The 15,703-nt window shown below is 41.0% G+C and overlaps 1 protein-coding gene across 3 annotated transcripts in view; it reads right to left on the bottom strand.

Annotated features, from left to right (window-relative positions):
* Nucleotides 1-15,703, bottom strand: part of LOC147726109 (uncharacterized) — a 263,025-nt gene that overhangs the window by 199,622 nt on the left and 47,700 nt on the right. For all 3 annotated transcript variants that reach the window (XM_086960215.1, XM_086960214.1, XM_086960216.1), the window contains one exon: nt 3,581-3,701. In XM_086960215.1, coding sequence (XP_086816341.1) covers nt 3,581-3,701 — 121 coding nt within the window. The remainder of the gene's footprint in view (nt 1-3,580; nt 3,702-15,703) is intronic.

Here is a 15,703-nt window from a genome sequence, read left to right on the forward strand (position 1 = left end):
CCGAGCTGCTTGCTTCTCGGGCCTAAATTGCAGTTTGGTCTGCAATGGTTTGGCTCCTTCAAGTGGCCAAAAGGTGCAATAACAATGAAAATCAATGAGACTCGGTTTAAACGGGGTCAGCTGATTTTCATTTGGTATGGTACTGTCGGGCAGAGTCGGTTTTAACTGAATTCCGGACAGCCTAACTATAGCCCACCTTTTGCACATCAGTACCAACGCTCATCATGGGAACAGTCCATCCTGTACTGCCAAAGAAGGCTTCCTCCAGTAGGGATGGCAAGCAACCCCAGATGGTTTTGACCTACTTAGGACTCATCAGTGAGGCATAGCTTGAGTCATATGGCACAGTGAGCACAGGACCCAAGACTGAGCAAAGCTGTCACACTTGGGGCAAAAATTGCACTAACAAGGTGATGGATGGAATGCTATAATAAAAGTCGCCACAGGCAACCCCTTGGGCAGCATTACAGTCCATTGTGAGCCCCATGCTCACTGTGCACTGGAATCAAGCCACGCCCAACTGATGAGCCCAGTCATGGTGAAACAGGTCTTGCGTTGCTTGTGTTCTGATTCAGAAAAATGAAATGGCATGGTGGGCATAAGAATTATCGGTAAGAATGCTACCCCAAGAGGTTTCTACTGGTTAGGCTTATTACAGTCATTCCTTCCATCCCCTTTTATGCGTTTTATGTACCAGCCTAAGTGGCAAGAGTAGCGAAACATGGCTCCCATGCTGAATGTGCAACTGTAACCAAGCTACCCCCAACTGGCGAGACCCGATCAGGCTGAAACCAGAATTGGGTTGCAAGTGTTCTGGTTCAAGAAGGTCCTGGCCTGGCAGTTTGGGGTGAACTGCCACTATAGGAAAGAATCAAGAATGATTTGAATATGGCTGGGACCAAACTGAGGTGGCATACTGGGTTAGAATGCTACCCGATCAATTAACAGTGGTTAGACTTATTGCAAGCATTCCTCTCTACCTTTTGTTTGATGTACTGACTGAGATAATGACTTAACATATTTGGAGAACAGTTCATATCTGAACTAAGGCCAGTAGTATTAGGTGCCTGCAATATGACACACTTAAACCAAAATGACTATTACACCCCAAAAGAGCATCCCACAAAACAGAGATATTATGAGACAAATGCCTCAGGGACCGAATCAGACAGAGTGCTCTGGGGGCACAACAGGTGTTTGTACCCGCTCTCTGCACCCGGTGCACTTTGATAATACAGAAAGGGCATCAGATGCTTTTGCAGCCCCTTCTGTAATGCAGATAGTGCTTGCGCTCATTTAGTGCTAACGCAATCATCAGAGTCAGTTTCCTCAATTGCAGAGGACCACCAGAGATCTCCTTGTAGGAGGGTGCAGTCACTCACTGCATCCGCCTGCAGGGGATCTCTCACCCCTCATGAAAATACAGGCATGTTTAGGCCTGCAAATTAAAACATGGAGCATCTCTTTCAAAGCTGCTTTATATTTCACTTGAATGCTCTGCCCCCAGGGCAGCATGATTTTACGACAGCCCTGGGAGCAGTGCACTCAATCTAATACAGTGCATTCTCCTTGTTTGCGCATAGCACACCTTTTGAAGGGTGCGCCCCCCACAAAGAAGGAAAATGTACCACATTGTGTAAAAGGGCCTTAGGTGTCCTCAGTACCTACATTCTGTTCCATCAGTCACCTGATACCTTCAATTCTAGAATCATGCAGAAGCATCAGTGATCCCTCGCTGTTCCTGCTGTGAAGTAGAAATATGTAAGAGTCAACAAACACTGTCATTTGTGGATGCACAAGATAAATAGAGGGATATTTAGACTTTCAATAGTTTATGGGAGACAAATGATAAGAAAACCTAGCAATCAAAAACTCTGTCCCTTAGGAGTTTGAAGGAACAGAACTGTTAAACAGTGGGTCGCTAGGATCTTACTGGTATTCAGTAACCAAATGGACTATGGGCTGGTGGGGGGTTTCAGATGAGTGTACATTGTCAAAGACCCCAAAAGATCAGTAGGAAAGTACAAGAATAGCTCTGAGTCAGAGAACCCCAAGGGGTTAGTAGCAAGCTATTTGAATTGGTCAGACGAGAGTAGTGGAGCGATTCTTTTCACTTAGAGGCCAATCACAACACAATAGTACACCAACAGAGCTCTGAAACAGGTGAATCCAATGCTGACATTACAAGGGGTGCTCTTAAAAAATTCAGACACATGATAAGGTAGAGAAAAGAGATCAGCTTCATAAACTGAGATGAGTCACTGCAGCAGTCAGATATGTGGTGGGAGAGTAGCAGGATTGACTGTGACTCACAACCAGGTAAAGGAAGAAGAGTCTCTAAGAGGGAAGGGTAATGGTTGCTTGCCTACTTGGCGCAGTCTGTTTGTGGTTCCTCATACGCATTGCATACCATATCCTGTTTTCGATACATACAATATATATCAATGCATCTGGTGAATCTCACAGGGTTAAACCTCGCAGCACCTAACATATGGCTTCAGCTAGAAACATTAGGCAAAACACCTAGCAAGGATTCAACAAACTGCTGGCTGGTAAACAATACCGGTGGAAAGTACTTTGTTTGTAACAGCTCTCCCCTCCGATAACTGCATTAAATACTCCACTTACTATATACAACTGTACTTTGCAAACTCATTCAAAACAGCTTAGATAGTACGTACATTTAGTTGTCAATGAACTGACAACAGCATGCAGAAAATAAAGAAAACATTAAACTGAGTACCTAACTCAGAGCAGTACTTGTATGAGAAGATTCTTACATATGCGACTTCAACTTAAATGTTATTGTGCAACAATACACTCACAACAGTACCAGTCACAATTATAAACAATCACAACTTCATCTAGAACAATGCACAGCCATCCAGTACAGTTCAGAAACTCTATATAACTGGGCTTCACCAAGCTCACAATAGCATTCAGCTCATAATAAAAAATAAAACTCACAACTCCACAAGAATACATAACACACTGAACCAACACCTATGCAAAAGAACCATTAACACTGACTCAAATGAAAACTGTGTACCCCAATACAAAACCATAGTCTCAGCTACCTCATGCATCATCTTTAATCTAGGGCAACGTACATATCAATTTTACAGATATCTCTTACCCAGATTGCTAAGGATCTCTGGCTATTGACAAAGCAAACAACGTTAAACATTACAACACTCTTGCAACCGCACATATCAACAAAATATCAATTACACTCAGACTAATGCTGATTCTAGTCAAGCAGAAACGTCTTTGATCAGTGATTGAATCTGCAGGAGTCAGGTGTGAACCTAACTGTACAGCCAGGTCATACCACTGGCAATGCAGTGCTATAAAAATCTGTATTAATATCACATGCAATTCTAACTTTCAGAAAATCATATGTTATGCTAGCATTTAACCAGTCCTAAGGGTTGCAATGTGTAAAGAGTTTCTTCATGAATCAAATCATTTGATTTTGAACTTGAAAATTACCCAATGCAGCTAGCCCCACAAATGTTGGAGAAGTTAGTAAAAAGTTGTGCCAATGTCAGTAAAATAGGGAAGTTACCATGAGACTTACCATGTACCTGAAGACTCTGTGTTTGTGTTGGAGGGAGCATTGGTAGATGCTGAAGGTGCTGGGGTTAGATTAGAAGATGCAGTCGTCACTGAAATTGTAGTTGGTGGTAAGGGACTAGAAGCTGAAGCGCAATAAAAATATATCAATCAATAGGCACACATTTAAACATTGATGACACAATCAAAATACATTTCCCACATCTCACTCAATACTTTCACCTTGGTATACTTTAATAAAACAAGTATTTAGATTTCATCCTGGTCAATGTAGCCGATATATTTAACAATGTTCCATATTTGTACAAGCTAGTTTGCCTACTGCATATTATTTCTGTTATGCTGGTATAATTGAATTTGAGAGAATATAGGAAAGTGAGTTAATATTTAACCTGTTCAAGGCAGGATATTTTTTAGGGTCAGTTTATAGAATATGAACATGTTTACGAACAGTAATGTGTCCTTGCTCCATATCTGTCATAATTATTGAAATTTTTTGAACTACTAGTAAATGTATTATGTAAGAATTTTGAAATTATTAATTTTTCATGAAGCAACCGAAAACAATAATATAGACCAACACAATATGAAGTTAATAGAACTACAAAAATGATTACATTCTTAATTTATCTCAGTGAAAAAATAGGACATAGGAAAGGGATAAGGTGTTTCCTGTTACAAATTTAGATAGCTTTTTTTCTTCAGTAATTTGGTAAAAGTGTCATGTGTGATGGTAATATGATTTTGACTTTCTTAAGCCTTGTTAACATCTTTCCACTATTTAAAATAAGTTGCAGCTAAGTTGTTTTTTCAATTTATGGCAGTGAGCCTCCAAGCAATAGACACAGTTTAAACAAACAAAATCCACATTATATTATTCAAATAAGATTATACAGGATTCAGAGGTTACCAGGGATTGCAATATTTAACTTACGTTTTGCCATTTAGTAGTTCAAAACTCATCATAATTTAGACAGGTAGCAAACATATGCATTTTCCTTCTGATCTGCTGACACATGTTATGTTATGGTATATTATGTTATGTTACGTTATGTAGGTAGATTTGTGGAGGTTTATGTGGTTTCTTAGGTATGTGGAAGGTTTAATATGTGTGGATGAGAAATTTGAAGAGTGATTGTTTGTGGATTGGAAGCCAGTGAAGCTCATTGAGGTGCAATGTGAGGTGAGTGCAGGGTCTGAGGTTAAGGGTGAGGCAAGTACCGATGTTTTGTATTGTCTGGAGTTTATTGGTCAGTTGAGCTTTGATTACAGTAAAGAGTGCATTGTCATAGTCCAGCTAGCTGGTGATGAGGGATTAGATGACAGTTTTGCAAGCGCTGATCAGGAGCCAATTAAAGAATTCCTTGAATAACAGTAGCACGTGGAAGCAGGCAATGGAGACTGTATTCACTTGGCTGGTAATAGTGAGTTGGTCCTAGATTACTATTCTGAGGCTCTTTGTTTGGGTTGCGGAACAGGTGTGGTCTGAGTTCGGCAGGCCACGAGTAGGAGTCCCAGAGAGAGGTGTCTTTGACGAGGATTACTACTTCAGTTTTGTCTGTGTTGAGCTTGAGAAATTAGTTTTCATCCATCTTGCGACTTTGGTCATGTACTTGGAGAAATTGGCCACAGAGTTTGGTGTCTTGTTGGAGAGGAGAAGTATGAGCTGGGTGTCATTAGTATAGGATATGATATTGCTTCCAAAGCATGGAGTATCGTGTATGCATTGAACCAAAAGGGAGGCAGATGGTTTTACACTGTCCATGGTCATACCACCACTGTCGTCCACAGTGATTGTTGCCAATTAGGTGGGTGGCCAGACATTTGTTTATCATTGTTTCCATGACTTTTGCCGAGCAGGCTACCGTCTCACACAGAGGGGTTGGTCGGTGGCTACCATCAACGGATATGTTGAGGGTTTCTTGAGGAGGGGGAGTACTGTGTCAGGTTTGAAATGCCTCTGAGTTGGTGGCTATCCTGAGTGAGTCAGGACTGAGGTGAGGACTACACTGAGTGTATGGACGTTATGGCTGTTGTAGTTTCTTGAGTGTAAAGGGTGGGTCAGGTGGTCAAGGGGGTTCTCTAAGTAGTGGGAAAAAATGGGTAGCCCTGTTCAAAAAATGAAAAATCCCCATGAACATAACATGGGTAAAAAACACTTTTTAGGACCCACCATTTATCTCACCCCTCTCCTGCATGATGGATCACTCCGAAACCTTCAATACAGCAGCTGAACTTAAAAGGGGAAGGTTTGTGAAAATCTCATCAAGATTCTTCAAGCAGTGCCAACGTTATTGGAATAAAAAAAAGTGATTTTCCTATGGAAAATGTGTTCTTAACTATAACTACCTGCTGGCGACTTCTATATATAGCATCACAAATGCTTAATTTACCTGTGATGATCATGCTGCTTGAAGAAAACTAATATTATTAGAATTTTAATAAAACTAAAATATTACTCACTGATGGCGGTTCACTGACAAAATATAGACCCCCAAAATATCACCATATCAAAATATTGTGACCAAAATATTGATGTCAAAAATATTGATATTCTTTACTAAAAATGTGTTATCTAATATAAAAATATAATAATATAAATTATAATACTGTAAAATAAATGAAAAAATATAACATTTAATATATATATATATATATATACTATTTACACTACAATTTATATAACACTACACAAACTACTATAGTAAATATACAAAGAATGTACTACTTCCACTTCACACAAAGCAAAATATAATAAAACTGGGTAAATGTATAAATCTCCCTCCAGTAAATGCAACAGTAGTGAAAGTGTTGGCTTGCCGAGGGGTAAAATGTACTAATACCACTCAAGTCGGTACAACAGTAGAGAAAGTGTTGGATAGTGGACCCATAAAATGTACTATTCCCACTCCAATCAGTACAGCAATAGGGAAAGTCTTGGATTACGGAGGGGTATCATTTACTATTTCCACTCCAATGAGTGCAACAGTAGAGAAAATGTTGGATTGCAGAGGGGTAAATTTACTATTCCCACTCCAGTCGCTACAACAGTAGGGAAAGTTTTGGATAGTGGCAAGGTAAATGTTACTATTCCCACTCCAGTCAGAGCAACAGTAGGGAAAGTGTTGGATTGTGGAGGGGTAAAATGTGCTATTCCCACTCCAATAAATGCAACAGTAGGGAAAGTGTTGGATTGTGGAGAGGTAAAATGTGCTATTCCCCCTTCAATAAATGCAACAGTAAGGAAAGTGTTGGATTGCGGATGGGTAAAATGTATTTTCCCATGGCAGTCAGTACAACAGTAAGGAAAGTGTTGGATTGCAGAGGGGTAATATTTAGTATTTCCACTCTAGTCATGACAACAATAGGCAAAGTGTGGGCTTATTGAGGGTTAAAATGTACTACTCCCACTCCAGTCAGAACATCATTAAAACAAACAACATATCTTAAACAAAATAAAATAATTTCAAAAACAAAGTGAATAAAGAAAAATATAAATATGTAAAAACATACAATTATATTTAATATTAAAAAATGTTAAAGTAAAAACATATTACAATGTTAAATACATATCACAAATATGTACAAATATTATTATAACTAAGATACAAAAATAATTTCCATACAAATATTTTTATTTAGAAATTATTTATTAACAAAAACATATTTATTACATTCATGTAATTGGTTTACTTCCCACCCTATAACCCCCACAAAACTCACAACTTTCACCTAAAACTTAACTTTAAAAATCTAAATATTAACACTATTAATATCAATATTTATCAACAAATAATTATGATTTATTAAAAATGAATTAATTATAATTAATTTACTTTTTACAATATAACCCCATAAAACACACAACACACTCATAAAATGTAACAGAAAGTATTTACAAAATTAACATAATTAATTATCAATGTAACAATTAATCTTAATTTTCAAATTTATTATGAATTACTTAAAATGTATTTACTCCCCATCCCATTTAAAAACCCACATTTAAATCTTTTTTTAAATTAATTGCACCCTTTACTCCTATAAACCCCACAATCTGCACCTAAAAAAAAGAATAACACAATTAACATAATTAATTATCGACTAATTAATATTAGTTAATAACTAATAGGAAAATAATTTAAAAAAATTACATCACATTGTTTCCCCATATAAACCCCACAACAATGAGATATGATTAAATAAATATTAAATACAAAATAATCATTAATATATTGTAATTAATTTACTTCCTACCCTATACACTCATAGACCCACAAGCCTAAATCAGTTGGTACCTTGTGTGGTCTAGGTCTTGTTTCTAAAAGAGTGTTAAGAATGAGAAGTACCTCCTGTTGAGGGATGTTTGTGTGCAAGCTTTGTGTACAAGCTTTCTATGTCCATAGAGACAAGAAGTTCATTGGTGGAGTCAAAGTCCTGGCCTTTCTATTTGTTAATGACCGCCATTCTATCTATTTCTATAAATATAGTTTGGAAAATGATATTAATACTGTTGATGCATATGATCTGCTAAATGAACTGCCAAAATTGTAGAATCGTTGTAGTATACGATCAGCCAAATGAATTGTTAAAATTGGAGAAATTGCTGGACTTATTTTCCTCTGAGTACACACAATTGCATGAAAGTCATAATACCTCTAGAAAAGAATACAATAATCTGACTTTACATCCATTGAATGATTTATATATATATATGTCTCTCATTATTATTACAGATCAAGGTGCTCATTAGGAATAGGATGGCAGACGGACCTGCGTCCGTCCGCCACCCCAGAGTAGGTGGGACCATCTGCAGGGGCAGCGGCGGTCCCTCCATGCAGATTAGGATGTGACCGCCACCCTGGCGGTCACATCCTCAATATTTAACATTGCGGCGGGTGCTGCTTGAAGCAGCAACCGCCGCAAGGTTAAATATGCATGCATCGCATTTGCATGCACAAAGCGGCAGGCACCGTGCGTTGCCTGCTGCTTCGTGCACGCAAATGCAGGGTGGTACCCCCATGTGCACCCCCCACCCCCGTCACCCTGTGGGCCCGCAACGGGCCCCCAAAGAAATATCCGTATGCCTTTCCACGGCGGAGAAGCCGCTGCGGAAAGGCATCACTGTTTCCCCATCCTAATGACAGCGCCTCCATATTACAGCTTTTCTGCCGCGGTCGTAAGGCGACCACGTCGGAAAAGCGGCGGACGGTCTTCCTGACCCCCAGCCATCCTAATCTGGTGGGGGGTCTTTGAAGTCTCCGCTGCGGTTTTTCCGCATCCTCTGGGCTGCGGACACTTCCGCCGGCCCGGAGGATGCGGAAAAAACGCAATCCTAATGAGGGCCTAAGTTTGTGTCTAATAGGGCTACAAATATGATGACCACAAATAGTCTAAATCTTATGATCATTGATTGTTAGAGAAGGCGCTAAACATTATCAGACGATCATGAACTATCTATAAATATTAAACTTTGGGAAATTCATGAGTGAGCGATAGCTGCTATTGCCTAAATATAAACATTACCCAACTATAAACATTGAGTATGATAATTGTGATAATATTCTGTCCATGATAACTCTATAATTAGAAATTTGAATTACTGCTCAATCGATCCATTAATGATCACATACTAATTGCTAAAACACCACAAACATCACTCTAAGATGGCCGCCACTTAAGGATAGACCGCTAAAGAGAAGTAGCAACCAAGTCCTCTTCACACAATAAAGACACTCCACACATTTCTGTTCATAGCATAAAAGGTCACTTTATTACTAGGACAGTCAAAGACAGACTCCGCACCTTACATTTATTTATTAAAACACCAACCTTTGTACCTTTTTCCAAAACCTTTTCCCCAACTGTTTTTCATCACCATTCCCCAATGATTTCATCATTTTTCCAAAAACTCCAAAACTGTTTATATCCCAACCAAAGTTTTTCTTCCAACTTTTCTTTTCCCTTATCCACCTACCCTCCCCCCAACCCCCAGAGAGAAAGGATATGTCCGCTCTAGACTATCCTATCCCCCAAAACACACCACCCAGTAAAACCTCCAGTGTTTTCCTGCCCCACCCAAAACCCACGATTATAAACAACAACAAAATGTTTTTTTTTTTTTTTTAAACTTCTTTGTGGGAACACCACAGATCAACCCCCCACAGTTTTGCCAGCACATCCCGCATTTCCATTAGGTAATAACTTTGTCCCATCTGCGACAGGTGTACCCCATCGCACCTGAATAAACGGAGCATCTCGCTCGAAAAATGCTCGTGCACCAATACCGTGATACCCATTGCCTTGCAAAAAACTGACATTGCTCTGTTCAATTTTCGGCGGGCTTTTTCCACCGCTGAGTGTAGCCTAGCCCCTCTCATTGGTGCCTGTATACAAAACCAGTCCACGCAACCCTTGTTCCAACCCAATTTTGTTTCAGCACTACCAGATCCAACTTCATTTGTTTTATCAAGGTGAGGCCTGACAATTCCACCAAATCGTTCTCACCCAGGTGTATAATGAGAAGATCCGGGATTCCCCCACTCAGCAGACAGCTTTGACAGCAACGAAAAAAGGTCTTTTCACCTCATTCCACCCACACCTTTCCACGAAACCTCATGATCTTCCCCATACAAACCCAATCCTCTTCCACAGATTTGCTGTTCTGCAAAAACTGATGACCATTTAATCAAGGAATGGCCCATAATCCATGTCAGTTTTTTCCGGGGGAAATCCGAAACTAGATCTATGATGAAAAAACTCACAATTAACTAACATAAGAGAAAAGAACTGTATGTCATAACCAAACATATCTGTAACAACAGTTGGACTTCCACCTCCCAATGCGCTGTATCTCCACCCTCCCCCAACCCAAACTGGCAGCCTCCGTAACCGCACCTATCCTAAAAGAATGTGACCCAAAGCAGTTGAGGATTTACCCCCACCAATGAAAGCCCTTTTCTCAGTACTGATAAAAACTGAAACCAGACAACTGCCTCCCTTGCTCATGGCAAAAAATCACCCCAGAACGGAAAACACACAAATTAAAAAAGGAATCCCACTCCCCCAATGGGCAACAACCCACAACCCCACTCACTTTTAACTGAAACCCAGTTCCAACCACTCCTTGGTCTGTCTTTGACTGTCTCAACCTGATCTGTAAAACTTCCCCAGTCCCAACCCGAATGTCTGATGTCTGAATCCCCAGTTGAATTCGTAAACCCAAAAGTTCTGAAACCCGGAACGCCCCAAAGAACAACCAGACCCTGCACAACTTGAACCTAACTAATTCCCATTCGCTATAGCAGCAACTAGGCAAAACACTTAAAATCCTTCGTAAAAACTCAAAAGTAATAGGTTCCCTCAAAGATTTAACATAAACTTGCTACGCCCAAACCCCTTCAGCATCCTGCTCAACAAAAACCCAACCTGCACTACCTTACCCAAAAATAATTGACTATAAAAGGAAATGCCCGCCAGCTTGCCGGAAATCGTTGTATGCGACAAACCCTTATCTAACAAATGCGATACAAACTTTAACAGAGACTGTTCATTTTCAACTGCTGCTCCATCCTGATCATGTGCCAAAGCATAATTTAAAAATTCAAACCACGCTTGTTGGTAACTCCTGCGTATGGACTTAGCAATAGCCTGCTCCACCAGTGCCACAATCCCCACTCCCCCAGGTCCCAGATGGTCGGTGGAATCGCCGTCTTGCTTCTGTCCGCTTTTGGCGCCAAATACCGGAACTTCGGCCAATTGCAACGAGACAGAGCATCGGCGATTGAGTTGTTCACCCCGTCCATCAGATACAGCACAAAATGTTACATGAAAAAATCCTCATTACCAAACTGCTGCACCACCCTTGTCCTGTGAGGAAGCATAATATAAAATTCGGACCACACCTAGCGGTAACTGCGACTTGTTGACTGAGCAATAAGGTGTTCCACCAATTCAGCAATCCTCACTCCCCTCATGCCCAGATGTTTGAAGGAATCTCCGTCATGCAGCTGTCCGCCCTTGGAGCCAACGAACAACCTGTCTGCTAATTACAACGAGACAGAGCATCTGCAATGAAGTTATTTATGCCTGGTATGTGCTTCACCTTAAACACAATTTTCCATTGAATAGCTTGCAACATAAGAAAACCAAATAATTGCAGAACACTTATGTCTCTAGTACTCCGCCAGTTGACCAAGTTCACAACAAACATGTTGTCACTGTGAAAAAGGACACAGCGAATCCCTGAAAACCTCACCCCATACCTATAAAGCCACCAGTATAGGAAAGACTCCATGACAGCAATGCAACTACCTTGATGGAAACAATGATCCGGCCAGCGCTCAGCACTACGTCCTTCCCAAAAAGAGCCCAAAGCCGTGAGCCCCAGGGGCATCTGATTTTTTTTTTTATCTGCCACACCATATCATCTTCTACAAAATTGATGGAGACACCATTAAAATCTTCCACAAACCGCAGCCAAATTACTAGGCCATCTCTCACCGCTTTAAATGACCTGCTAGTCTGCCGAATTGCACTTACTTCCACAATTTCAAACAAACCCCTGAGATAACTTTGCTGATTGCAAGTTGTCCGTTCAATGCTGAGCACTAGGGCCTTGGTAACCAATGCGAAAAAGTAATTAAAAACTCCAAACAAATCAGAGGCGGCACCACATCCGGGTACTCATCCAAATATTGTAACATAGCCTGTATTCTAAATGGGGAGGCGCCTTCTGGGACAACCAATGCACCGGCCCCTCTGCCCTTCTGACCTCTCCCATGGACCCCAAATTGCTGACTGGGAAAAAAAACTGTGAAATTGGGTGTCTTTCCCCACACTGTGGACACTTGTGCTTGAGTATGCAAGATTGTTGGCTACCGGAACCGCGGTTAAAAATTCCAACAGGCTCCTGTTGCCGGCAACTGTGCCCTGCCAACCCCACCCGCCTCCATTGGAGCGGGACACTGTATAAAGGGCCGATAAATGATGGGGAGGCCACATAATGTATGGATAGACGTCGATGTCTGATGAACAGACAACCAATGCAGCCAAAGCTCTTGGTCTACTTCCCCCCAATGGCTTGTCATTGTAAATACTTACCCTGGCCCTAAACTCCTCATCATAATTAAGCCAGTCAGATCCACCCACCTGCAAGTGTGCCCTCCTAAGAATGTCAGTATATTTACATAGAACCACCACCCTCTCCAGATGCCTCTCAAGTACACTAGCGTAAATGAGAAAGGCAGCCGTCCCGTTTTCGACGTTGTTGGGGACCCTAGGGCGGCGGGACAATCCTAACTCCTCTTCTTTCGAGCTCTCTGCGGCCTGCAGATCTCTGAGTAATAATCTACAAACATCCGCAAAATCGTGGTTCCAAATTTTGTGCCTAGTCCTGCCAGAGAGATGTGTGCTCAATGACATAGCCAATCCCATATACGGTAGTTTCGCCCGACCAGACCCAAAACCACAGTCTGTTGATTGATGGCCACATTCATAACTGGACAGAAATTAACTAATGGCACCCCAGCGGTTTGTGGCACTGCACTTAACTGTGAAGGGACTTGATGAAAATTCTCTGCTACCAAAAGAACCCGAAAAACCCCCCGCAAGCCCACTCCCATGAACATCAAAAATGCCGCCCAGCAAAGGACAAGACCACGCAGCCCACCATTTGTTCCTACCTGAAAGTAACTGCGTGGCCCCCTTTTTTCTTTTTTTTAAAAATCTTTAGGATCATCAAGCCCATGATGTCCGCCACAATGCCTTGAAACTGTTGAGAAATCTGCGCCAGATCTCTGTAAAAAACTAAAAGACGGGAAATTACCCTTTCCCCCGCTACCCAACTCCTGACTAACCAAAACAGGAGCTGCATCTTGGTCTAAATATTCAACAGTAGTATCTCCATTCTCATTATCATTACCCTAATATACCACCTTTTGCCATTCTTTAAGAACATCACGCCCATGATCAAAATGTTGAGAAATCCGCTCCAGATCTCTGTAATAAACTAGCAAACGTGAAATGACCCTTTCCCCAGCTACCCAAACTCCTGACTAACCAAAACAGGAGCTGCTTCTTGGACCAAATATTCAACATTAATATCCCCATTCTCATTATCAGCACCAAGATATGTATTATGCCCCAAAGCGAAATTGCTCTTGTCAACACTTGTACTGGGCTTTTCCCCATCTCTAATACCCCCATCAAAAGTTTCCCATGAGGACACAGGAATCTTTAGAGAGCACCCGGCTGAAGCCCCCAAATCCGCAAAAGATACGACTTGGGTATACTCTGGCTTACCAAAAGCCACACTTTGCTTTGCCTTAGGTGGAAAAGAAAATCTGAGACCCAGAATTGCTCCCAGAGTCCGCTAACAATTCCTTGCAGCTCCAGCCAGGAACCGCCACCAACTTACCATTTACCTGATCCATTATGTAGACCAGACGCCTCATTAGTGGACATATGTGAGTGCTCAACCCCCAACCACTGGCCCCGCTGTGGACTTGCTAGAATCTCTGACTCCTGCTGCACCATCTATAACCAATGGTTCTTCATTCATAAAACTGCTGGGGGCTATGTACAAAACTGGCGCTGCTTTGTCCGCCTCTTTTCCCAGTCCTCTTCCTGACGTATGCAAAATAAACCAGGGTGTCCCCTCAACACAATTGGGGCAGATGTAGCACAATTGAGCCACTGTGCCTCGAGCCCTCATTCTATCACTGAAAAAACTATTCTCCATGACTATGGATGTGCCTTCCCAGTGTGTTCCGGTAATTTGAGTGTTTACCATTTATTGCAGTATTATCCTTGTACCTGTGTATGGTACCCCTTTGTAGCTTGCACACATCACTTTTCTCTTGTAACACACTGTGTTGCTACCTCACACATTTTGTTTGCTGTTGATACTTGCACAAGTGCCACCATTGCCTACATAACGTTTGTTCTTGTGCCTCTGTATCTAGCATATAATGCAGAATTATACCTCTAATTGTAATTTGTCTTCTCATGTAACCTGCAAACTTGACACTCTTTCCCCCTGTATTGCACTGTTTGCTACCTCATGTATTTTGTTTGCTCACAATTGTCACATTTACCTCATGTAACTTATCCTGCTGTTGTAATTTTGTTCATTTGTAATTGTCTGTTCCTATTGTGAAGCGCTCTGATGCCTTAGTGATTATATAATCTCACTTTAGAGCATTTCCTCATGTATTGGGCATAGTATTTAGCAGGTGGAAAGTCTTTTCCCGGATGTAGTAGTTTGGGTCCCGCAAAAGAAATCCTCGGTCGTGTCCGCTTCACAGGGTTCACTTGCGGGACCCGAATTACTATATCCGGGACACTGCTTCGTAAAAAAGACTTTCCACCTGCTAAATACTATGCCCAATACATGAGGAAACCCTCTAAAGTGATATTATATAATCACCAGTTGCAAATAACTGAAAGGTTACCAAACAGAATACTCCTTTCATTGAGATCTAATAATTACCAGTTGCAAACTAATGAAAGATTATCAACTCGAATAGCCTATTTTTACTTTACAAGCCCTGAAGAAGTCCCTGGTTGGGACGAAACACGTTCGCGGTTCCAAAAGTGATGCTTTAAAAAGTTTTTAAAGAATGAAAAATAAAGAATAAACTGAAATTGAACATCGACTCGTCTATGGAACTAGATCCTTTGGAACTGTTTTCTAAGACTGTTACAAGTTGTGTTTAAAGTGTGTTGGGCTATCATGTGCTATTTATTTCAAATCTAGCCAGTCTACATTTGAAATTAGAAAATAATAAAGAATAAAGAAAGCTGAATGATGAAATGTTTGTAGGTGGTTTTTTCAGGGGTGGTGGTACTGTCTTTGTGCAGGTCTCTCTTCTGCTATGACTCAGCATATAGTGTGCCTGTTGCACCATATGTCATAGCATCAAATCCATTTTGAACAGTTGTTTGTAAGTTCTCCAGTCTAAATACCAGTTCAGATAATGCCTCATGCTGCTTTTTGTGCACAGTCAGCGACTCAGCATTGCCTTCTTCAGTCTTTGACATGTTTGGCTATTGTTCATCTGCCCCCTTTCTGGCTTGGTCTTGCTACTGACCCTTCACATGCTTTCTCTGACCCATGACAAATTCG

Source organism: Lissotriton vulgaris, chromosome 3_1, assembly GCF_964263255.1.
Source record: "Lissotriton vulgaris chromosome 3_1, aLisVul1.2, whole genome shotgun sequence".
Taxonomy (NCBI): domain Eukaryota; kingdom Metazoa; phylum Chordata; class Amphibia; order Caudata; family Salamandridae; genus Lissotriton; species Lissotriton vulgaris.